Source organism: Gymnogyps californianus, chromosome 25 (assembly GCF_018139145.2).
Source record: "Gymnogyps californianus isolate 813 chromosome 25, ASM1813914v2, whole genome shotgun sequence".
NCBI lineage: Eukaryota > Metazoa > Chordata > Aves > Accipitriformes > Cathartidae > Gymnogyps > Gymnogyps californianus.
In genome coordinates this window covers 3,546,101-3,571,048 of record NC_059495.1, presented here as the reverse complement: position 1 = coordinate 3,571,048, position 24,948 = coordinate 3,546,101, and the positions used below count along the sequence as shown (strand labels likewise).

Genomic DNA, 24,948 nt, shown 5'->3' with positions numbered 1-24,948 from the left:
CATAAACGGACGGCGTTACAGAGAGTACATCCTGCACCATGGCTCCAATAGTGCTCCCTGCAGCATCCTTTATGCTTCTGAACAGGAACCCGCAACCAGAGCAGGCTTAAACGTGAAATCCAACAGGATCACAAAAATGGTGGGACAGTTAAGAGCACATTTGAGTCAATGTCACTGAATGGACTTATCAGGCACTTTGAAATATTGGTGTGAATAAATAAAAATTAAAAATCCTTCAGTTGCTCACTCACTCTGACTGCTGAGCTGCCCTGAGATGTTTGCATTAACAACAAAAAGATGCTTAAAAGACTGATGAGACGATAGGGGACAGGATGACAAGTAGAAAATCTGTCCCTCCCTGGACATCAAAAGGAATAAAGTGTTTTAGATAAAGACATGATTAAACAAGTCATTTTGGATCTCCATAAAAGGAATTGAAACATCAAACACAAGGAGAGAACAGGCTTTCCTTATAACGGCAGAAAAAGCTCTATCCATAACCCTGCACTGCAAACTCATTTCAAAACACAGGACTTTACAGATGTTGCATACAGGAACAGTCAATGTTTGTCTTCATTCATATATAAAGCTGAAATAGCAAACCATGCACGAATGTGATTAAGACTGACTCATATTTTACCTGCTATAGCAATTGTGATTTTGTGGACCCCTAACAGTAAGATGCTTGAGTCAGTCAGGAGGAAAAAAGAAAGAAAAATAGCTCAACACCAAAATAAAAACTAACTCTCAAAAAGACTTTCTTCTCTTGAAGCACTAACTGTACACGGAATATCACTGATGGGGTGTAATCACAGCATTCCTAGATCAGTCAGCTAAGCATGCTAGCTGTGATATTTAAGGGTGATTCAAAGGGCATGAAATTTGAGAACAGTATTAAACAGATGTATAACAGCTTTGCAGTCATAGGTTAAAACATCTAAACTGCTTTTATTAATATTACGTGTGATAACAAATATCAGTGCCATATTAAAGCTGAGAAGTCAGATATTTGAAAGCCATGAAAGCCTTGAAATTTAAGTTAAAGGATTTGATTCTCCTCTGCTACCAGTATAAATCAAGAATAACTTCAGTGACATTAATAGCGGAGCCATGCAGAATCCAGATTTCTCCTTTTGTAAGAAATGCTTCAAGATATTTTTCACTCTGAAGAAAAGGCAAATAACATTTTGCAAAATGATGTGAATACTCACTTCACCAAAATCAAATCAGTTTGCTCCGATTTCTACTTTTTACATTCTATAAGTCAAAGTAAAGAAAACAAAGAAAATCACTCTGAGGTGAAAATTTGAAATGGAAGATTGCCTCTTCCTCACTTATCCCATTTCCACGTTCTCCCCAAGCACCATGTTTGCGGAAATCAACAATTTCTTGCCTAATACTTCATTCTCAGCAAACTGGTATTCTTCTGCTTGAAAAACATTCCAACAGAATAATTTCTGAGCAGTGTTACAGGGGTGCAAGTGAGAAAGAAATCCCGCTCACGATCTTTACCGCAGCTCTGGGGTCACTTGGCAATCGAGCCTGTTTCCTGAGCAAAGTTAAATAACAGAAACACTGCTACATGCAGAAGATTTATGAGAAAGGAAAAAGAATGGAACTAAAAACGCTACTGGTTCTTTCAAAGACAGAAGACTCAGGCAAGCAAGCAACTTTCTCATTTCCTAGGAGGCTCGCTGGGAGATTTGCGATACTTTCCAGCGACAAACCAGGAATGCATTTGGAAACCCAGGCAGTTCCCATCCCTTCTGCATGGCCTGGCCAGTGAGACTGGATTTGCCCTGTTGCTGTGCCAAATGAGGGTAAAGCAGGATGCGCACAACCCTGAACAGATGGGAAAGACCAAGAAAAAGTTAAAAGAGATGAGGGATCCAAAAAGGTGGAGAAATGCTGTTTTAAACAGTCCCTGTGATGCTGCATGTGGTGATCTTAATCTAGACTGCCTCATTGGTGACAGGCTCTATAAATAGACACACAGGTACTTGCTGAAATGCACTTTATTAACTGAAGGCTTCTATAAATAATGCAAACGCTAATTCAGGAAATGAAGGAGCGATCTGCTGATCTTGCAGGCCTATTGAGCCCGTTCTGCCAGTTACCCAGAGACCTGCTCCTGAGCAGCGCTGGGCACACGGCTCCACGGGGCCTCCCAGGCACAGGGATGCTCAGTGCTGTGCAGAACAAACACTAAAGCTGTGTGAAACACCAGCCCGCTCTAGACCACAACATACTACCACACCTTTTGGGGATCCCTGGCAGATTACACAGGCTCGGAACAGAAAACCATTGGGAAATGAGTCTAAAATCCCTATTATTTAAAATTATTTCTCCAGCTTTTTCAAGCTAACTTGTAATAAAAAAATTATAGTCCTCCCTTGAACTCTAAAGGTCATCTTAAAAATTATTCTAAAGGGAAGCTATCCTATTCCAAAGGATTCTCCCTCTTACAGGAAGAAGCTATTATAGATCTTTTTGGTTTCTTTCACTCAGACTCCCGAGAGGTCTGTGGGACACTGATCATCAATTTCTTTTTTATTCATCAGCATGGAGTTGACATGGTGAGCATCTATAGGAACAACTATAGTAGAGATCTGTTTGCATTAAGGGACTTTAAAGCAAAGTGGGAAGTATACTGCTCTTTCAAAATTAGCTCTTTTTAATCCACATGATTTTAAACATCACTTGAAAACTTCACTTTGTGTAAACAAATCCACTGCCAATCTAAAGCACTAGAAGAGCTATCATGTTTGCTGACACATAGCGTTCCACGGGGTTTTAAAAATAACTTAATTGCGCTGAAGTTGCCCAGAGTCTCTTATTTGCACACCATTAAGTACTTTACAAAGGAGCATCACCTCCTGTATCATTACCTCTGTTTATTGACGCACAGATTAAAGAAAATAATTTGTCCTGAACTGCTGAGCTGAACGGTGGCAAAGCTTATTGGGGACCCAGATCCTCTCAGTCCATGCCAGGGCTCACCTCACAACACCAGGCTAAACCCTCAAATGAAAACTGGTCTCAGCACTCGCCCTCCGAGCCTAACCTCCCCTACGTGCCACTGTGCTGCCGCGGTGGATGCACCCAGGCAGGGCCAGCCCTTCCAAACGCGTGGCTGGCGCTGAACACAGCACAAGTGCCGCTAAAGGTCCCAGGCACCTCCCGAGGGGATGCTGCGCCCGCATCCAGACTATACCAAACCCCTGCACCAAACCTGACGGCGCTTGGGCAGCCAGGGCAGGCCTGGGGCTTTGCAGAGACCCACTTTCATGCTAGCACATGTTGATCTTTCAAGTGCTGATAGAGGAGCAGAGAGGTGCTTTTTACTCTGTGTACCTCCCTTGACTATCACACAACTATCCTCTGTAGCAAGCGCAGCGTGCCAGACACCTTCTGCGAGCCGGCAGAGAGAAGAACTGTGGAAGGACCAGCTACATGGAGGGGTACTTACTGGTTTCTGCTGTCTCATACTCGCTGTCTCGCAGCAGCTCAAAAATGTCCACCTCCACTTTGGCTTTCCCCACCCGCTCAGGCGCACGGTTGATGCGGTTCTTGGCCAGGGTGATGGAGAGCCTCTCCCCTCTGCTGCACTCCATGGGGTCATCCAGGATAGCAGCTGCGGGAGCAAAGGCGTTGGCAGCGGTTAGGCTTGGCAGGGACCCGGCTCGGCTCCGCGCACCTCCCCTGTCCCTCCCGTTCCCAGCATCCCTTCAGGATCTCCGCTGCCATGCAAGCAGCCGCCACGTTGGCACTTCTGCTCCGGCCGCCACTATTGTCAGCACATCCTCCCTCCCACGTGCGGCCTTTCCCGCCGCTTCGCCCACCTCCCAGGTCTTGCCAGACACGTGGGCGGCGAAATCTCTGCAGCAGTGGCTGCGTTACCTGCCGGCGCGCTGTAGCACGACATGGATGCCTACGCTGCTGGGGTCCTGGAGGTGCCCAGCACCCGCTGCAGCATGAGCATCCGCCCGCTTGCCCTAGGTGCTCCTAGAGAGGGACATCCAGCTGTGCAGCCCCAAGCAGCCCAGATCCGGCCGCTGCCTCACATCCCAACAAAGGAAGAACGTCCCCACATAGCCTCAGTTCGCTCATTTGAGAAAGCACTGGTACGGTGCTGATAGCTGGAATATTTCAGGAAGCACGTGGGCAGCCGTGGGTGGGAAGGGACAAATATTTTTCAAACAGAAAGCACTTGACTCTTGAACTCAGCTCCTGGGCCTGCCCACTCAAATCTGTGTTAGGCAGAGGGAGATAGTGTGGGGTATTATTTTTATTTTCTTGACGGAAGGCAAAAAGAAACTGGAGTCGAGCATTAATCACAGCATTTCATTATGAGCTGGCACAACTTCTGCACCTCAGTGGGTTTATTCTTGTAATAGGAGGTCTCCTCCCAGAATGCAGCTATTCAGTTGTACCTGGGGAAGAGCAGCGTTGGTTTTTGCTGTGTATATTAGAAAGGCACCAATGCTTATCTTCCCTTCCCAAAAATCACTCCAAAGGGAGCGATGCCATTCAGAACTGCTCGGGTGTAGACGGAGTCACAGCTCAGCGCTGAATCAGGCCCTGCACCGTGTAGATTAGCAAGGCAGGGATTAGTGGGGCTCTGCTGGTTCGGGTGTCAGGGAAATAGGGAACGAACTACAGCAGCTAGGTGCCTTGTTGAAGCTTTGAAAGGTGTCATTGTGCTGTGGCAGGTTTGGTTTTGGTTTGGTTTTTTTTAGATAGGGAAAACCAGAGTGAAACACGTAAATCAGCTGGCAGCTGAAGTAAAGCACATCGTCTATAAACAGGAGGTATCCTGCCTCCCTGAGAGCAAGGGCTGGGAGTAGAGTCCAAGGATACATATATTTTGAAGACATAGCTAACTAGGACCACTGTTAGAGAAGCACAGTGATGATGTGCTCTAGGTGGGACTTGAGAACATGTTCCTCAGAGGGCTGGTTTGTGCCTTGAAGGTCCTCATTGCTCCCCCAGTGCACGGACACCAATCACCCTTCATTGCCACCAACACACGGAGCCTCTGACACAGCCCAGCCCAACGAAGAAACCCGTTTCGGGTTCAGGCTCCTCTTACTTTGGCTTTCCTGCCCCTGAGACTTGCTTTGAACCAACACCAACACTCAAAGCATAGCCCAATTTCAACAACCAACTTGCATTGCGTTTCAGGGCTCATTTCTCAGCCTTGCTATGCTCATCCCAGTGGGATCTTTTCTCTCACGACAAAACTGCAGAGCACCTCTGCTTCCCAGCCCTGCTCTAACCCCAGCTGTGGAAGATAACTAGATACCAAATCCACTGGCGAAGCAAAGGTGGTCTACGCTAGCCTGATTTACTTTATATGCCGATGATACCCACTCAAGAACTCTTCTTCCTACTTTTTCCCAGTTTTATGGGAGCTAAACTGAACTAAGTACTGATAAAGAAACACACAGCAATACTTCTTGTACGATATGCACAGATGTCTTGGCGAACATTCCCAGTCCTTCAGGCGACACCATCTCTGCTCTGCTAACACGCAAGCACCATCATTATCTGCAAAGCTAGGACAGTTAATCTTAATCTCATTATGCAAGAAAAAAGGTTGTGCTTTCCTCTGAGGCCAGGAGCATGGATCACAGGTTTTTTAAGACGTCGATATGGCTGGTGACTGCTCTTAATTACAAAGAAGCTGGGAGACTAAAGTGCCCCAACAAGCAGCTTGCTCAACTCCCCACTTCTCTAGGAAAGCCGCAGCAGACAGAGAGGAAAGTCCTCATACACAAAACTGTCTGATGTGTGTAAACTTTTCACTATGGCCCTGTTTCCAGGAAATAGTAAAGCAATGTACTGAATCTGATGAACATCACAAAATGCTGCTTACATTCCAGGTGCTGACATAACAAAATTGAAGATCAGTGGTGGGGGAGTGTATGTCAGCATTCTTAGATTCATTATTTTCTAATTTAAAGCTTCAACATCACTAAATTGGACAACTTTTCAAGTATATTCTTCAATCATCAGTTTTCAAACAAAATTCACTTCCACTAATGCATAGTTAAATACCTTTTAAAAAATAAAAGAGTCGAGAGTCGAAACCAAAGCATTTCAAATAGTTTCCTCAGACCACCTAGGCACAAATGTTTGCACAAAGATTTTTTTGTCTCTATTCAGGATGGGATTTTCCATTCTTATTTTTGGAAATCTTGAAAACTTCCCTCCAGCTGAGGGGGAAAAAAAAAAAAACCCTAAACAAACAACAAACCCTCTTCCCTACTCAGGTCTGATTGAATTTGAACTTTGCAGCCTACGTTGGAAGCAAATACATGAGGAAGGGGAAAGTGCTCACAGCAAGTGGCAGGTTTTGGAAAAGAAAGGAACACAGCTGGACAGCCTGAATGCCAGGATGGAGGTGGCGGTGGCACTCCTAGATCCCAGCCACTAATCAAACTACATTACCGGTTCCTATCTCCCTGCGGGGCTTGTGATAGAAAACCAGCAAAATCTGTTCGCTTGCATTTTGGGAGACTAGCTAGTTTTACCAAATATTAAACCAGCCCCCAGAACGGACTAGGTAATGAGGCTAAACTAATCTTTATTTATTAAAGCTAGTGGATGAAAAGGTCATTTAATGTTTAAAAAAGGTTGGTTTTAAAACTTCATGTCTTGGGAAACAGTACCAAAGCTCATCTAATAGCGGCATCATTAAGTATGAACGAAAATCTTTATAGAAATTCCCTTTCATCTATTCCTGTCTATTAAATATGGGAAGATGCATCAAGTAAATCTTTAATCCTGAAAACTTACAGCAAAGTCTTTGAACTTTGTTGGCCTCAAAAATCACTTCTATCTTCCCCATCATAATAAATGTCTCCAATCTAGACTACCTTCTCTATGAATCATAAGGAAAATATTTCAGAGGGAGTCAGGAGCACCTCGGTCTGTGATGCTCGATTCAGGGCTGCTTAGAATTTCACAGGGACTGAGAGTCAAACAACTGCAAGTGAAGTCAGCAAGCACTGGCAGAGGCTGAGCTTTTCTCAGGAAGAACTGGCTGGAAGCATCTTTTCCCATGGGATGTTCAAATCCTGATAGATAAACATCCTTTATATAGTAATAATTCTTTTTTTATTCAATATGCCCATGTTTTCCTTACACTTAACACAAAACCCACAAACCCAAGAGGCTACAAACCAGAAGAGTTTATCGCTTTGGATATGCATTGAAAATAGCTGGGTTACAGTTGCTCAAGATTCAAGCAACAAGTGACTTCAATTGTAAATTTCCATCAAACGCAAATTTCAAATGCAGCTTTCAAAGGGAATGATTTAACAGCAAGAACCAGAAAAAAGGTATTACTGGTAGCCAAAGAAATGCAAGATGACATGACAGTGCCCTCTGAGAAAAATGGATTTCAATAACTTCCCTGACGGTCATCCTCACCTCAGTGATTTTCCAGGCCTCAGAGGCGGGCAGACACGATGGGGGACAGGGAGGCAGGAGTCGGTGCTCGCTGATGAGATATGTGTGTGTGTGTACACGCATGCACGTGTGTGCATGTATGTTAGTACACACCCGGTCTAAGCCCTGCCCTACAGAGATACAGCGCACAGGATATCTGCAAGTGCCTTGTCCAGACAGGAGCTGGACAAGGAGCTCCCTAGAGACGCGGCTTCCTTAAACTCCATCAGCCCCGGCCCCACAGCACGTGCACACGCGGCTGCCCCCACGCAGAGGGACAGCCGGAGGCGGTGGCACCTGGCTGCAGCATTTTCACTCCACTCGAGCAGAGCACAGCCACAGCAGTATGAAAGGCAGATGCTGAAACTCTTATGTCTTTTCTCCTCTTACCCTGGAGAAACTTTGCCAGGAGGAGGAAGGACATTCATGTCTCAGCCCGAACAATTCAGTCCTACTCCTTTTCACCAAAACAGCGAACGGGGGTACAGGCAGTGCTGTCAGCTTGTGTGCTTTCAGCGGTGGAGACAGCTGTCTTCCTTGAGCTGGGCTGAGACACAGCAATGCATCCTATGAAGTGCACCAGCCAGTTTACAGACAGCACTGAAATTTAATCCTTTCCACCCGCAGTTAGGTTTCAACCAGTGCTAAAAAAGCAGAAAGCCTCCGTTCCCCCATTCCCCCAAGCCATGTGGCTCCCCAGAGTGCTACCCGCCACCAGCCAGATTCACAACATAAGCACTCTGACAAGCCTAATACAATTGCAAGTTTTACTACATATCACTACTTAATTCATGATCCAACCAAGATCTAATGAAGTAGCATTTTTATAACAATAACAGGGAACAGATGTTACAGGAAGATTTATATGCTGCTACAACAAACAGTGTTCAGCTGACCTTTCCCTGTTAACTTTATTAAGTATTGTTACATTTTCTCAGATGCTTTTCATACCATTGAGATGTAAAGCCATACTCAGAAACACAATTGCCACCTCAAGTAATCTCTTGAAGATGTAGATTTAGCAAAGCACTGGCTTAGTAAACATGATATTTCACTGTTCATAACCCATCCCTCCAAGTTAAAAAGATATAAAGCCATCCACAATATTTCTCAGGTGTCTCCTCTGACAGGTTAAGATCACACCTACAACCTTTTCTGATTTATACTGTAAACACAGTCCTCAAATCCTCTATGTTCCCTTTATGAATGGACTCTCAAATTAAGAACTGTAACCTCAGTTCAACCAGGTTTAGACACCTAGAAGATCCAACATCTACCACTGGAGCTGATCAGTCCTTAGTCTCAAAACCAGGAATCCTTCAGATCAAAGGCATACCAGAAAAGCATACCATTCTTCAAACACCAATGTCCTGCTCGGGACCACCAGCCTCAGGAGATGACGTGGGGGAATCACCTCAGACCTCCACATCTCCCCTTCCTGCTGCTCCCCAACCACGTGCACCACCCTTACCATCAGAGACCCACCTGCAGCTGCTCCTGACTTCATTAACCCCAAACTAGCTCCAAAACCACGAGGCTGCAGATTCATTTGAGGGTCAGTTGATTAAAAATGGTTGCAGGATTGCCTTATTTTGCACATTTCCCCTCTGCTGAATACGGTATCAATCCTTCAGGCTGTCAATACAGTAAAGGATAAGAAATTTGCAGACTTCGTCATTACAGGGCTGTGAAGTATAGCTCCAGAGGAGAAACAGGTGGGATTGTGTTTCCATTATAATCTCTGAAGTGCTGCTTAAAAATAAAATAAAAAGTCGTCAATATGCTATTACTCTGAGAGGAAAGAGGATCTCATCAAGGAAAAAGAAAATCTAAAAACATAAACTCTCCTTCACAAAGAGACTTGATAATGTTTGTCTGATCAGTGTAGCAGAGGGCTATTTATTGCTCTTGGCCAACATTTGAAATCTGCATTTAAATGGAGCTTCCCTCTCATTTCTGCTATCCAGAGAGTGAATTCAGGAGAGAGAGAGAGAAGGGGAGACATGATAAAAACAGCTGAGGGCTTTAGTTTCTATTGCTTGCAACACCACCTCTCTTTTCTCTTCTTTAATTGCTTTGTGTACATAAAATCAGAATAACATTCTCTGAGACCGGGAGTTTCCAGGAAGATAGAGAATGCAGTCACACTTCTCCGCTGTCCTCCCTGACCCTGCAAAGGTGATGACCTGCCAATCATGCTGGACCTGTCACAGTGCTGGGATGCAAAGCCTCAGTGGGGGCAGTTCATCTTTGTGCCCCAGCAAACATTGTCCCTCTGGTCCAGGCAGGTAAAAGCACTGCCAGACTCCTCTTCCCTCCTCTGCACACACCTACGTGACACAGAGATGGCTTTTCGTATCCAAAAAGGGGTGGGAGGGGGGAACACACTTCAGCGGCCATTCTGAAAGCAGGCATCTGCAAGACAGGTCTCATCTTGCCTCTCACTCCTTTGCTTCACATGCGGGGAGGAAAACACACTAATGAGACAAGGTCCTGCCCTTCCGATAAAGATCGCCTGCTTTTCCAAATACAAATCTCGCTACGAGGCAGCCAGCAAACACCCTTAGCATGAAGGCAAAAGCAAAAGAGCACAAAAGGATAAGAAACGGGTCTGAAATGGAAATGCCCTGTCCAGAGCTGGCTAACGGAATCTGAAGCCATCCTCTCGTACAAAAGTAGGGCAGCAAACTGAGGTCCTTTTAAAGCCAACAGGGAAACTCCTACAGGTTTCCACAGCCACAGACTTGAGGCATGCTGCAGCTATGGATAAAAGTCCTGATCTGTGAATTCGTATAGTGTGTTTGCAACCAGATAAATCCTACTTAATCCCCTGAAAAGCCTGTCAAGAGACTTCCCAAAAACGAGGAAAGAAAAGCAGGGAGAAGGAGGAATGACTAATTTAACCTTCCTGAGGTGTAAGGTCAGGGCTGTAGCAGGGAATAAATGATTATGGCTCTGAAAGAAAGGGATGCACGAGGCCTCCAGCAGGACAGGCTGGAAGAATGAACAAGAAGGGCTCTCCACTGCACATGGGCAGGGTTTTGTGGACAGAAAGGGAAGGAGGTGAAGGGCTAATGCTAAAAATGGAACAACAGGAAGGCATGGTGGGACACCTTTCAGTCAAGGCATCCCACGAGCCACAGACACCGTCCAGGAATGTTGCTACCAAAGGGGCACAGAAGCAAATGGGCACCAGGAGGGAAGAGCCTCCTGGGGGTGTCAGAAATCTCCCACCAAGAAAACAGGCAATTCCAGCCTCCAAGAGCCTGTTTCTGCACGTGTGTACATGGTGTGGCGGCATGCCTTTTTGTTTCCCTGAAGCTTTGCTCACAGCAGGAGGTATTCATAACAGTGCTCTCTAATACAGATTTTCTGCATCTCTGAAAAGCCTATCTGTCAAACTGGACTGCAGTTTGCCACAAAATTCAAGCTACTGGATAGACACTTACCCCTATCCACACAAGGTCAGTCTAAGTGCCTAAATCTTATTTTCTTAGGAAACCAGCCTAAAAACACTGACCGAAGTTGGGAACATCATTTTCCTGTCTGTCTTTTGTTTCAATAATGTCAAGCTGAGTTTCAAAAGGAAGTTTTTCTGCCCATTTTCATGTTCTCAGGTGACTGGCAGCAGCTGTGGTTTTTAGGAGGAGAGCACTGGGAAGCCCTGGTGGGGCCAGTAAACTTGGCAAGACCAGGAAACAAGCAAGAACTTAATTAAGTCAGTGGAGAGTATAAATACAAGAAAAATAACCACACAAACCCCAAGTGCCACTTCTAGGCAAACAAAAAGAATGAAGAAGGAAGAAACAATGTGTAAAATTCTAAGTTAAAAAAAAAAGCCAAAAAACAAATGGGGAAAGTCCGCTAAGATTTATAGTTATAATCATAGATTTGAGAGATGGCAATGAACAATGCAGCGGTGGGACTCTGCATTTGAGAGCAGGCAGCAGCCACTGGTGTGGGAAAGAGCCTGCCACAGGATGGGGAGGCAGGAAAGGAAACCGCTGCAGAGCCCCAGACGACACAGGATGCTTTCCTGGTCGCACACCCACAATAAGCACGTTCTGTATCTACAAGACAGATGACCACAAAAGCCCAGAGCTCCATCTCCAGAGGTGGCTGTATTTCAGTGGCAGCCAAAGCTATTCCAGCACGCATACAACTCTCTGCAATACTTTGGGATTTACTGATTGACAGTGATGCGAGGAGAGCAACATTTCCAAAACTGACACTTTGCCTCTTGCAGAGAGAACCATTTCTTGAACCTCCAGCATGCTTCAGGATTAAAGGAATTTGGGGCTCCTCTAAAGCTGGTGGATTTCCATTTATGTAAGTGGGGCCTTTAGTGACCATTTTCCTCTTGACCCTTCCTGGGATCTTAGCATTTACACTGCATTTGCTCTTCTTTCAGCATCTCCCTATTTCAAGGATGCTAGGGCTTTAGCACCACTTGCTGATTCTTCCCAGGTTGGCAAACACCAGTGCATTGCTGAGGATGCACAGCTTAGACCAAATGATGGAGTACATAAATGCCAGGCCCCAGTTCCAGGCTTCCCCCAGCCAGCTGATTAATTGCATACACAGAGATAGCAAATAGCCTTGGATGTATCCCCAATGTCAAGGCGAGAAGGGGAAAAAAGTTGCTGTAGCGACGGGATCTAGGGTTTTGCTTTCACTAATACGTAGAGCTTACAGATATTTTTCACCAGTTCTATTCTTGTTACAAATCATTAGCCATTGCTACTACTACAAATCTCTAAAAGATGGATCCAAGGACAAGGACCTACCATGCTGGATGTAGATACCAGATATGACAACTCCTTTGAAGATATGAGACAGACAAATGATAGGTAGAATGACTTTCATTCTCTTATGATGGATGAAGAACAGAGGCACAAAGAGATAAAGCGACTCCTCAAGGTTTTGCAAGACCACTTGGCAAATAAACAGAGTTAATATGCCAAGAGGCTTCAGAAACCCTTGTTTAGCACCTTAGCCTTTCTACTTACTGCCACTGAAACTTGACACTTCTGCTTCAATCTACAGGCATCCAAGTGCATCACAAAAGCCAAGTGAGCACTAGTAACAGAGCTTTTGGGAGATGGGAACCTCCAGAAGCTGCAGCATATTAAAAGAAACATGTATGAAGATAAATGAAGACCAGGGCCAATGCTGCAAGGCTGAGCACAGCCTGGATGGAAGATTCAAACTACGTTTGGAGCCTTTATAGTCAGTGGAGAGGGTCAGGACCTACAGAGGGCAATTCAGAGCACTTAAATCAGGTAATACTTTGTCCCTAACAAGCTGGCCTTTAAAGTCTCTGCTCTCTATGCACCTGCTCCATAGGAAACCTCACTGCCTACCTATCACCACCTCCCTACCCCCACACTGCCCAGATGTTGGTGCACAGATGTGCAAGGGAAGAGAGTGTGGCCTAAGAGCAGGAGGTGATCACAGAGAAGCTGAGTAGAAGACGAACAAGGGTGGGAAAAGGTGACACTGGAAACCTCACCCCATCACAGAAGATCCAGATGTATTAAACAACATGAAAGAGTTTGATCCAATTATAAAACAATGACACCTGAGCCCTTCACTGACGTGCTTCAGGATTGTTTTTATCTCCTTGCTTTACTGTTAGAACAAACAACTTTTCCTGCTGAGTCACACTGAAATGAGATGCTAAAGAGCTGCCACACCAGATGTGGAAGCCCTTCAGATCCAATATCCATCAATCTACGCAGCCTGTATTTATTTATTTTTTGCCATTCAGCCTTCAGCAATTTAATAGGCTACTTTAATGTCTTCCTGCCTTTCCTCTTTAGTGTGCTCTCCTCACTGCATTTTTTTCCCCTGATGACTTCTTCCCCTGGCTTCTGGATGGGAAAACAAAACAGGAATTTTCTTTTCCCTGGACTCTGACATGGTTTTCCCTCCCTTTCCATCTGTCTTAGCAGCAAACTGCCAATTCATCTAATCCCAGTTTGTATACTTGTTTGCTAAGAAAATGACGATGCGTTACCCAAAAAGAACTGCTTTTTCTTTCTTTGCTTGTGTACAAAGTGGCTCCTGTTCAACCCCAGATCCGCACCTGTGCCCACCTGCCTTGCACTGAATCCACCCTGCAGCTGAACGTGTGACCGCAGAACTTCAGTGCCCAAGCCAAATGGTCACTTCTGAGACTTAGAGCTGAACCAGCTCAGCCACACCACTGAGATTTCCAGAGGCCCATCTTCTGCCTTGAGCACTGAGCCTTCTGGCACCTCTCGCAAACTCCGCCATCTCTAACACAACCCGTGAGTTTCTCAAATATTCGTCCTCATGATACCTCCATGAAGCAAAGAAACACTACCATGTCCATTTTGAAGAGGTCAAGAAACATGCAGATACTCAGGAAAGCTGAAATTAATTAAGATCTGAAGGTACTGTGCACAGTACGTTAAACTCTCATGTGGATGCTCTCGTTTGGAAAAAAAAGCAGCCCCACTTTGTTGTTAGATTACTTTTTGAGAGAATGGATCTACAGAGACCTAAGTGACTGAAGTGATGCACAGTAACATCCCCGCTCGAGGCAATTTGTCCTCGCATCCTCTGGAGACCATCCCTAGGTGGGGTGATAAACATTGCCTGGAGAATCCTTGGCACAACAGAAAATAACCACAAAATACTTAGAAGTTACTCAAACTCTTCCCAAAGAATCTCTGAGGTTTCTGGTATAATGATCTTCAATGTAGGTAAAGAACAACTTTTAGGCAAACAGCTTTTGCTTTCAGCTTGGGAGCTCATTACAGATTCCCCTACATCTGTGCAACGTGGAAAAGTTTTGAACATGCTACACAGAAACAGGAAAGGGCAAGTGAAGAAGAAGAAAAGAAAGCAAAAGGCAAAGACAAAGAAAAAGCTCAGCTGCATAGACTAAATCAGGCACAAAAATTCTTAATGAACAAGGTGAAAGAAACACAAAGGAAAAGCTATTCCAGACTCCCAGATGCTCGGCGTGATGGAAGAAGCAGCACGCTAATGCAGGAGCAGCTGGTGGGATCAGAGAGGAATCGGTACCAATACTGGCTCACAAATGAGACATACCAGAACCAGCCACACTTGTAAAGCAGAGGATGAGTGGAGTGAATTACATCCCCCGTAGTTTGTTATGATGCTTCTCAGAGAGGATACTGAATTAGTTACATTAATGCAGCAAGGAACTGGATCAGGTTGACAGTGATAAGCTTAATTAAACAACAGAGTTATCCATAGGCTGTGGTTTATGTTATAAATAAGCAACATTTATGCTGACTAAATCCTCCTACTTTCAACCACTTTAATGAGGAAACCTGCAGGACCTGAATCCAGCCACAGACATTTTGACACTTGCGAGCCCGAGCACACGCCGGAGGGGAGGGCAGGAGGACAGGGGATCTTGCCAAGGCACCCTCCCACTGCGAGAAGGCTGGGACCAGCTTGCATTTCAGTGGGTGGTCCAGGCTTCTCCGCTGGGGGTTTGCTCTTGCTGCTGTCACATGAAGAGTTAGGGTTGCTAGCCGCAGGCAGCACCACATTCCTACTAGTTCTCAAAGTCAGTAAAAGGCGTCTTAACACAACACTGAAAACATCTTCGAGACAGCGAGCTGTGTCAGCTGCCCTCACGGATCCAATTCTTTTTCATTATCCCAGCTAGGAGAACTTGCCCGGAGAAACAGGGCTGCTTTATCATCCTCCCCAGCCTCTTCCCATGTAAGAGATGTCTGGGGCCACCTCCAGGACCTGGAGCAAACTGCTATCTCACCATCAAACACCCAGACCTCCCCTCCCTGTGACCCACTCCTTGCCACCCCTCTTACTTTGTGCATCACAGTCCGAGTCTCCATGCTCAAGCTAACGCCATGCATGCAGAGTTAAAGGGGAAAAACCCTGGCCCTTATGAAAGACCACTCCATGAGACTTGAGTTTTAAAGATAAAATTCCCATTCAAGCACTGCTCTGAACCGGCATGAATTGAGACTCATGTCTAACACTTATTCTAATTGGAATATTATGAAAACAGGACAGATCCCTTCTCCCCTCTTTTTCAACTTTCTGCTCCTTCTTTCCACAACCTAAGAGGTTTTACACAGCTGTACTATTTCAGAGAGTGGCCTAGTTGCTCTGAAGTGAAAAGCCAGCTTGGGAGGCTATGGTTTGCTCAGGCTCATCTATCACATCTGCTCACAAACTCAGTGGTTATTAAAAATGAGAGCCGGTCAAATTATTGTTATATTTTGACCACATGGAGAATCTTATTATCAGCCTTCCCTGCTACCCCCAACCCCTCCTTATGAATTATTCATGAATCTGTCCTGATTCCTGCAAAAGGGCTGGGCTCACGCTTTGTGCAAAACAGATTTTCTGCCCACGGAGCACAGCCACAGCCTATTCACCTTAGCTATACTCAAACACAGAAACAGTCTTGTGGCTTGAGCTGACCTGCCAGGACAATCCATGTGGTGCATGGCCCATTACCCTGTCGCGTGACCACGCATGGACAGCCACGTGGGTGGAGTGCACGTGGCCACTCCTGCCAAAGGCCACTTGCAAATCCTGGGATGCGAATGTGTGTGATTTCGTTATATGATGTGCACGCAGCTAACATCAGGAGAGAGACAGTCACTGAGTACAGCCATCATTATCCTCTTGGCTTGCACTATTAATTCACTCTGTACTTGCCACTTCACACAATTCACACTGTAGCCACTGTAGCCACCTTCCACCAGTGTGAATTACAGGTGGAGAACAGGAGCAGTTCTCTGAGGCTACAAAATCACGTCATCTGTTTGTTTGCTGCTCTTTGTGGGATGTGAATCAGTGATGCTGCAATGGGACATTTGACATTGACTCTGGAGGGAGCCAAGAAGCGGCCCTAGCCCATGAAATGGTCCCAACAAATTCTGCAAGGACGATTATCAGCTCCTTCATCTCTCCCAGCCTTTTCCCTTTTTCTTAACACAATCTTACCAGATTGGGAACTGACTAATAACAATAATAATAAAATAAACCTCTTTTACGATCAGTTGCAGGATTAAGGCTATTTCCTCCATCTATTCACCATCACAGAAATTGCCTTTTAAATGGATAACAATGATTGTGAGGGTCCAGTTATTACCTTGAAACCTCACATTTTGATACATCCAATGTTGTTCTCTTATATAAATAACAGTTATTACTGTAAAGTGATTTTCCCCCTTCTGTACTTCCAAAGAGTTCCTGCAGGAGATGGCAAAGAAAATGGGTTCTATTAATACTACAGTTAGGCCCTGTTGCTTTCATACTTTAACTCCCATCATTAATCTTCTAATGTGTCTTTAAACAAATGTCATTTATTCCACAACTCTCTGGCAGCTATTCTTCCCTGCCTTCTCCCCTCCCTTTTCCCCAATACCCTCTCCCGTGAAGTAGGAGCTCTTCCTCCCCTGACTCATCAGTGGGTGTTTTGCTCCTGCCAGTCAGGGAAAAGCATTTCAGCTCTTGTTCAGGCTGTTTGCTGGTAATTACAAGAAAAATACGAGAGCCCACAATCAGGAAACACACATCAGAAGGAGCTGTGATGGGAGGATTTCTGTCCTCCCTGAAACCTTGCAGTAAGGATCACAGGATGATTTTGCTGAAGAGGTTATTCTAAACTAATCCTAGGGTGACAGTCACCTCAGCAGAGCTGGGTCCTTGTGCAGGCTCTTAGCACAGGGAAAACGTTGCCTCTGGCACACAGCATCCTCTTTTGAGCACACTACCAATGCAACTGCCAGATGCCACTTTTATCTGATTTGATGACGATAAACAAGGCTGTTCTTTTCATTACACAATCACGGTCTGAGTGCAACTGAGTCTGCAACAATCAACTGTTTGCACAGGACGCTTCGAAACAGCCTATAACCCTGCTTGCAGAGCTCCAGGCAAGCCCCTCTGCCATCATTTCTCAGCAGTGAGAGAAGTGTCACCTCCATTTCACGGGGAGCAGAGGCAAAAAACGGATACAGCCCAATTCTGCAGTGGCGTTTAGATGCCAATCCTGCCCCTGAGGGGGTAAAATCCCACCTCTTTCAAGGAGCTAGTCTCTGCAGGAGTTTTATCATAAGGGGAGTCATGCACTTAAGAAGCCTCAATGGTCTAAAGGACCTGCCTGTCATGTGGGAGAGGGAATTGAACATGCATCTTCCAAATCCCAGAGCACACAGCCCTGCAGCAGCCCTGCCCTGGCCCAGGGCTGGCAGACCTCCTCCGAAGCCACAGCGCACCGGGCTGCACCACACCGGTACACCATGCACCAGCCAGCACGGCTCTGCCAGCATCGCTGGGGTCCTGCTCACACTGCCAAGAGCGCCAGGCCAGAACATCCATCCAGCAAGGGGAGGACACACTGACCTTCTAGCAAAGGCAAAAAAATGTTTTCCAGACTAATTAAGCTAATTAAGGCTAATTACGCATTAGCCATGAGGCACATGGGCACAGAACCACCTTTCCAGGAAACAGTGCCACATTCTGCTTACAAGCTCTGTGCTTGAAGACACAGCACCCACGAAGCCATTCCCCCTTCCCCATCCCCGTTTGCCAGGAATAATTGGTAACTCAGTCCCTCAGGCAAGTGGTCCCCCCATACAACGTGCAGGTACATTAGCTATGACATTCTCAACAGAGGAGGATCACTCACCAAAAAACTCACTTTCGTAAACGGGTTAACAGCAAGACCAAGCCATGAATGTGAACTGGAGATAAAGAAAACAACCTTCACAGGCTCCCCAACTCAGAGGTATCGATTTTCCCCTGCATCTACCACCTCTGGCACCAGAAATAGCAAAGATTAGTATTTTGAGTTACCTCATGTAACTTCTGGACATCTGGACTTTTCTGTTTTCTCCTCCTTCCCCAAGAGTTATGACATTCCCTCTACCCTTTCTCAGTTACAGCCTCTTCTTCGTTATCATCTGTCAAGTCCAATTAACATGTGCACTGACATCAGGGAAGATTATTTCTGAAGTCTCCTGTGAGAGCCAGTTGACAGGAGCATCCACCCTTGAGAAGTGCGAGTAAACTCCCCAGCAGATTGCCATCGCTCTTCACATGATCCTCCCCAGGGAGTCCCAGAGCACGCAACGCACATCTTGCAGCATTTGCCTTTGGTGGCAACGGAGGACGTTTTGCATGTTGGAGAATGTCCGTCTGTGACTGCTTTTTGATCCTAGAAGCCCAGGATCTCTGAGGTATATTGACTAGACACCTACCAGTCGATCCGCTTTTCAGCAACCTTGAGAGTTATTAGGTGTGGAAGGAGCAAGATGTCCCACAACGCCCAGTAGCTTCGTGCTGGATTAGCCCCTATGCAGAGAGGTCAACATGACATCTGTGTGTCACCGTATCTCTTCAAATGGGGCTTAATGGGAATAAGTTGCGCAGAGGCCTGATGCAAAGCACTGGGTGTGATAACTATTTTCTGTTTAAGCAGTCGCCCCGACTCTTGCTCTGATCAGCTGCTGGCTGTGTATCACTGCTTTGCCCCAACACTTCCCCAGGGCAGTGGGTGCTGCGGTGCCTCCTCGCAGACCCGGGCGGACTAACCCTAGCAGTACCAGCGAGCCTGGGCTCTGCTCACACAAACGTCACCAAACCTCACGAACAAGACGCTTCCCACCCTTTGGGTTTCTCTAGCTCCTGCTGTTCTGATGGCCAAAAGGAGGCCATCAGAGCTTCCCAGGTGAGAAGAAATTATACTTTCCTACCTTTTGCTGAAGTCCCACCCCTGCTTCTGCAGAACCAAGATCATGTCCCCTTTCCCAATCAGCTGCCTACTGGGATAAAAAGATTTCAGGCCAGTAATTTGGTTGTTTGCAGGTGCCTCCTCTGAGCTGTTTTACTCCCTCCAAACTCAACATGCCTTTCACAAAAAACGCTTGGCTGTGTTTCCTATGTTCCTGATTAAACAGTTAATGAGGAATCTGGACAGAGCAAAATCAACAGGAAATTAAGGCAATATGAGCCACTACATCCCTCCTATTTTAAACAAGAGAAAGCACAGGAAAAAAATCCAAAATATTTCCCTCAAGAAGAGTGGCAAAAAGCTACAGGGAAGATGTAAAGTGCTAAGGACACCACTTATCCTAGGGAATGCATACCACAGATGTTACACTACTACATATCCTTAACACAATGAAGCGCTTTAATGATCAGGAATATTACCCTGCGCTAAGTAATAGCCTGAGGTCATCTGGGAATAGTTTCTAATACAACTGATTCTGACTATGTCACTTCTGCAAGAGGTCACTTTTTGCTATTTCTTTAGGTGGATAACTTTGCCACCAGATTGTGGTTTTTCTTTTTTGTTGGTTTTGTTTGTTTACTAGAAAAAGATCATATAAAGAAAAAAAGAAAAAAAAAAAAAAAGAGACAGACATGGATAAGTTTTTGGCATGAGAACCCCTGACGATGTCTTCTAGGCCAAAACTGGTGATTTACAAGCCATGAAAAAAATTAAATTTTTTCTGTGAAAACAAGCCCAGTAAACAGTTTTTTCAAAGGCGCAGAGATGGCTCTCATTACATTGGAAGTCTCTGAATGCATGTTTTCTTTTGTGTTTTGATATTTGTGCAGGACCTGGTACGTGGCTCCTTGCCAGAGTTGTGAGATGCTACTAAAGCACAAAATAAAGGATATTAATCACTTGGCCATGACTTTATTTTTCCTATAACCAAAATCTAATATGTGTTTGTATGTATATGTATAAACAAACCATGGAAAGACAACTTTTGTTTAATATCAACCAACAAGCTAACGATACTCCAGCCCTACCAAGAGCAGGAAAGTTCTATCCCTTTGCTTACAGGAGCGCAGAAGCAGCCGGCCTGTCTCCCCTCACCCTGGAGCAGGACCTTGCAAGTTCCGGGCTTCGGAACTTCCGAACAGACCTTCCTTTTGCAACTATCTCAAGAGCACACCCCAATTTCCTTGCCTCAAACAGACACTAAAATCCACCACGTACCTAGACTGCAAAGGTTGGCAATACCCACGGCTCAACATTGAGAGCTTCAATTAAATCAATTAGCGTCCCCATACATGGCTAATATTGGAGACATAGGAGAGGTTTTATTATCCAAATAGAAAATCAGTTTGTGTGTCCAGATGGTCACTGGAGGCGCTGTAATTACCATACTATCACTGTAACTCTGCGTGTTTGGGCCCGTTTCAATGGCATCAGCCCTGTTTATCTGCTTGGAGGAGAGCCTGTGCCATCTGGGCAAGATGAGGTTCATTGTCTGCCTGGCATCCATGGGATAAACACAGCTCCCCCACTCACTCAACTGCCATTTATTCAGATTGACTCTGAAAAGGGATGAGAGTGACAGGAACAGACTTCTCACTGAAAAGCAGTTTAAGAAACCTCTTGGCACTGAAGGATGCCCCAGGGAGGTGCTGGACCGGGCTGTGCTGCACACCAGCAATGGGCTCTGCACCGCAGGGCCAGCTCCCCACACCTTGCTGCCCTCCTGCCTGCAAAGGGATGCCCCAGGGCTCTCAGGAGATGACACGGGCAAGGTATGGAGGGAAGTCTGGCAAATACCGCAGCCCCAAACCCTCCTGTTTTCTGCTCCTTGTCACGAGCCTGCAAGCACTGAGGAGCCAGGAGGGTTTCATCTGCATGCCACCACCATCTCTGATCTGTTCTTCAAGCAAGTTCACTAGTTTCAAAAAACTACTGTTTTTTAAAGGCATGAGGCAGGAGACAGACTGCTGAGCTCCTGGCTGCCTGTCCGTACCGCTCTTCCCTAGATGACGCAGCCCCTGAAAAGGGAGCGAGCAAACGGGAGCCTCTAAGGCAGCTAAATTAACTAGCTACGCTTCCTGTGCTACAAAGGCGCTTAAAAACAACGGAGGTCCAGCCCCAGCCATCAAGTGAGCAGAACACGTGTGGGACAGGCTCAGCCGTAACTTTTGAATGCACACCAGCTTCCTACCTCGGGTTATAATGACAGGAAGGGAACGCGCACAGCCCGTTAAGTCTCTAACTACTGTTAAAAGCCTCCCATTAGTCTCCTCATGCCATCTCCCTGTCTGAAAAAGCAGGGGGATAATCCTTCTGTTCTCGCACACTTTATCTAGTCCAACCTGTGAGCAGCACAGATTTTCGCTCATTATGCATCTATGCATTAAACACACGTGGTTACGCAGAGGACAGTTACTGCAACACAGCTACTGAAACCAAAAGAAGTGACAAGACAAAAATGTTTGTGTATGAATGAAAAATATTATGAAAGGAGCTTATTATTAGAAAGACGACGGGAGAAATCTTGCAAGACATGAAGCCCAATGTAGTCCTGCTAAGAGCGAAACAAGTTACAAAAGTGAGCCTGTGAAAATGGATGTATCATTCTCTCCTGACATGACATTGCCTCAATTAAGTTTTCTTATTGAGGTAACCCAGAGGCAGCACAGCGAGGTAACAGATGGGAAAGGCTGCCTGTGAGGGTAAGTGCAGGGTTTTCCTGTCTGGAGTTACATAAAGCAATTTATTGTTCTTTTTTTCTCTTGCGTTCAGTGTTTCTGATGAGGTCAACAGGGAGGGAGCAGAGAAAGCCTGGATTCATATTCAGATTTCACACATCAGAGGGGAAACAGTCAAATCGAAAAAGCTACGGGAGCAGTAACTGAGAAATTATATATGTGCTTTTTCTCACCTCCAGCCCTATTTCTTTATTTTCTTTAAAACTGTCACATTAACATAGTTTTCAAGAAAAAACATAAAGCTCTTCTACATTTCCCAGAGCTGTGCTCTGATAGTTTGCGCCAATAAAGCAATCTTCCCAGCCACTGCCAGGGGTTTACCCACTCTCCATGAGATCAGGACATCTGCGGGCACCCACGGCTCTCCCTTGGGAGCAGGGGTTCCTGCAGTGCCCCGGGGTCCCACTGTGGGCTGGGCACAGCCACGTGATGGGGGCACAGCTGGGCGACGAGCCCAGGGATGAGAGTTTTTAGAAGATGAGCAAAGGCAGGGTCTGACGCATCAACCCGACTACCCACAAAACAGCCTGCAGCCAGCAGGTATTTCGGGGTCCTTCCTTGCTTTTCCTTTCTCATGTAGCATCAGCTGCCTGAGGTGCTTTTTCAGTAGCTGGCCAGAAAGCTGCCAGTTTTCCACTCTTATATAGACCTCACAGAGCTTGCTCATCTCCGTGTCACCTTCAGGCTATGGCAGAGGGCTTCCTTTAGAGACAATCCTGAAATCACTCCAGAACTCTCTCCCATCCCCACTCTTTGTATTTCACATTAAATTAATCAACAGCAATAGAAACTTGAATCCCTGCCTTTAAGTTTCTGAGCTCTTTCACTCTTAGGATTTTCCTTTCCAAAAAAGCTTATTTAACCTGATGTTCTTAATTCCTCCTGCCCCAGGAGACAAGTCAGAGATTTGCACAGCTCTGGCACAGATTTGTCAGGGCCCCAGCGGTCTGTCTGCAGAGGAAGCCAGCAAAACCCACTGCTTTCCCGTGGAGAGGCTGGAGGACTCATAGCCTGTTCGGGATTTCACCTCTTTCTTCTGTGCCCTGGCCCTTCTCTGGCAGCTGAAGCACATTGTCTCAATAGCAGGGGAATGGCAGGGATATCCCTCTATTAAGAGCCTGTCAGCTTACATGGGCCTACAGTAGCATCAGCTGCTCCTCTGGAAGGCTTTTGAGGAGGTTTATCCCTTGCTGCAGTTAATCCATCGGCCACGCTGAGCCTTTGGTGGGGTGGTGAGGGCTTCCTCGGCAGTTTTCCTGGTGATAATACTACATCCAGGGCTGGGCGTGTGTCCAGCTGTTCCAGATGTTAGGAAAACCCCGGGGGATGGAGCACAGCCTGAACACAGCCAATATGCAAGCACTTTCAGAGGCTTTCCCTGGCCTTGTTTAGTTATCCTTTCTCCTCCTCTCTTATTTTTGTGGCTGCTACTAACTCTGTGCCCCCACCTCAGACCCTCCGGAGCTGAGAGCAGGACCCCCTCCTCCATTAGCAGGGACGGAAATAGGTTCCCCACCAAGCAGAAGCAATGCTAGCAGTTTCATTTCCTGCATATCTTTAGTTTTAGTCTTGAATATATATTGCTTATTTAAAGGAAAAAAAAAAAGAATCACATGCCCTACAAAGCTTCAGCACAGCTTCATCTCTCCAGCGGGGACAGGTAAAAGTTTGCGATAGACAGACCTATGCTGGTGAGAAACATGAGAAAGTGCTCTCATGGCCCAGGGAAGCGGGGAGGTAATTCCCGGGCACAGGGGACAGCAGAGGATAATCCCTGATCTCTCCCAGGTTCATCCACTACATGGCTGCCCTGAGAGCCCAGTGGGGTCAATGGGACGTCCCCTGACAGTGTGGCCCAGCACTGCCCTGGGGAGCAGACAGGGCAAAGACACAGCCCCCCGCTATCAGCCAGTAATGACCCAATCGGGTGTTTTGATTATAAAAGGGCAAAAATCTTTCATGATGGTGGCGAACAGACTTTGCCCCCATACATGAAAATGCACCAAGCTGACTGGCAGTTATAGGTGCAAAAACCCATCCACAGAAGAGGCACCAGGCACAGCAGAGCACTACTAGCTGCTGCTACGGCTCTGCTCTCCCTGCGAGGCTCGGGCAGCCTCTCAGCCTCCCGCATGACCTGGCATCCAGGAGCTAGCAGAGTAGTGTTTGCAATACTTGAGTCGATAAGGTTAATTTAAAAATATGAAAACACATAGACAGAAGAAAAAAAGAAAGAACACTACATTTCTTGCTCCCCATGTTATCTCACTAAAGAGATCCAGATAACAGACAACACGACGAGCAGAAATATAGATTTGTTATTACTATTATTTGTTGCAGGGCCAAGGGAAGACTGTAGAAATGCACCTTCTCTCAAATATAGCCAAACAAAGCTTCATTCTTTATTGACTTCTGGAGCAGGACTACAATTGACAAACATAATTAGCCCAACAATGATGAAAGGAAAATACTTTTCCTTATAGGTGCAATTACGGACACCGCTCTATGCTTCGCCTGGACCAGATCTCGCCCTCTGAATCCCAACCAGTCAAAGTATGGTGCTGACCCTCGGATTCACTAGGGAAGCGGTCTCAGGCTTATGCACACGTTAAGACTTATGTGGGACTAACAAGCTAGCTGGAGGTGCCGTCACTAGAGGATTAATGCTGCCCTTGTCCTAACATCCACTGTTGACACCACCGAAATCTTTTTCTCACTGTCAAAAGCCACCCTGACTTCCATTAAAAACAATTCTTGAAAGCAGAGACTAGGCGGGCAGGCAGGTGGTGAATTTAAACCCATGATTTTTCCAAGGAGCCCAGTCAGCTGAGCCATCTAACACAGGACAAGATGCCGGTGAAAAAGGACCCTACAGCGGAGCTGAGGCTTTCTGTGTACAAACAGCACCTGGTCCTTGGCTGCATCCTGCTCTGCCTGGAGAAGTCAATGCATCAGGTGCACCCTGGGGCTTAAACA

General features: G+C 46.0%; 1 protein-coding gene across 2 annotated transcripts in view; it reads right to left on the bottom strand.

Annotated features, from left to right (window-relative positions):
• Positions 1-24,948, bottom strand: part of GRIK4 (glutamate ionotropic receptor kainate type subunit 4) — a 137,754-nt gene that overhangs the window by 75,027 nt on the left and 37,779 nt on the right. For both annotated transcript variants that reach the window (XM_050911076.1, XM_050911078.1), the window contains exon 2: positions 3,470-3,634. In XM_050911076.1, the coding sequence (XP_050767033.1) occupies positions 3,470-3,634 (165 nt within the window). The remainder of the gene's footprint in view (positions 1-3,469; positions 3,635-24,948) is intronic.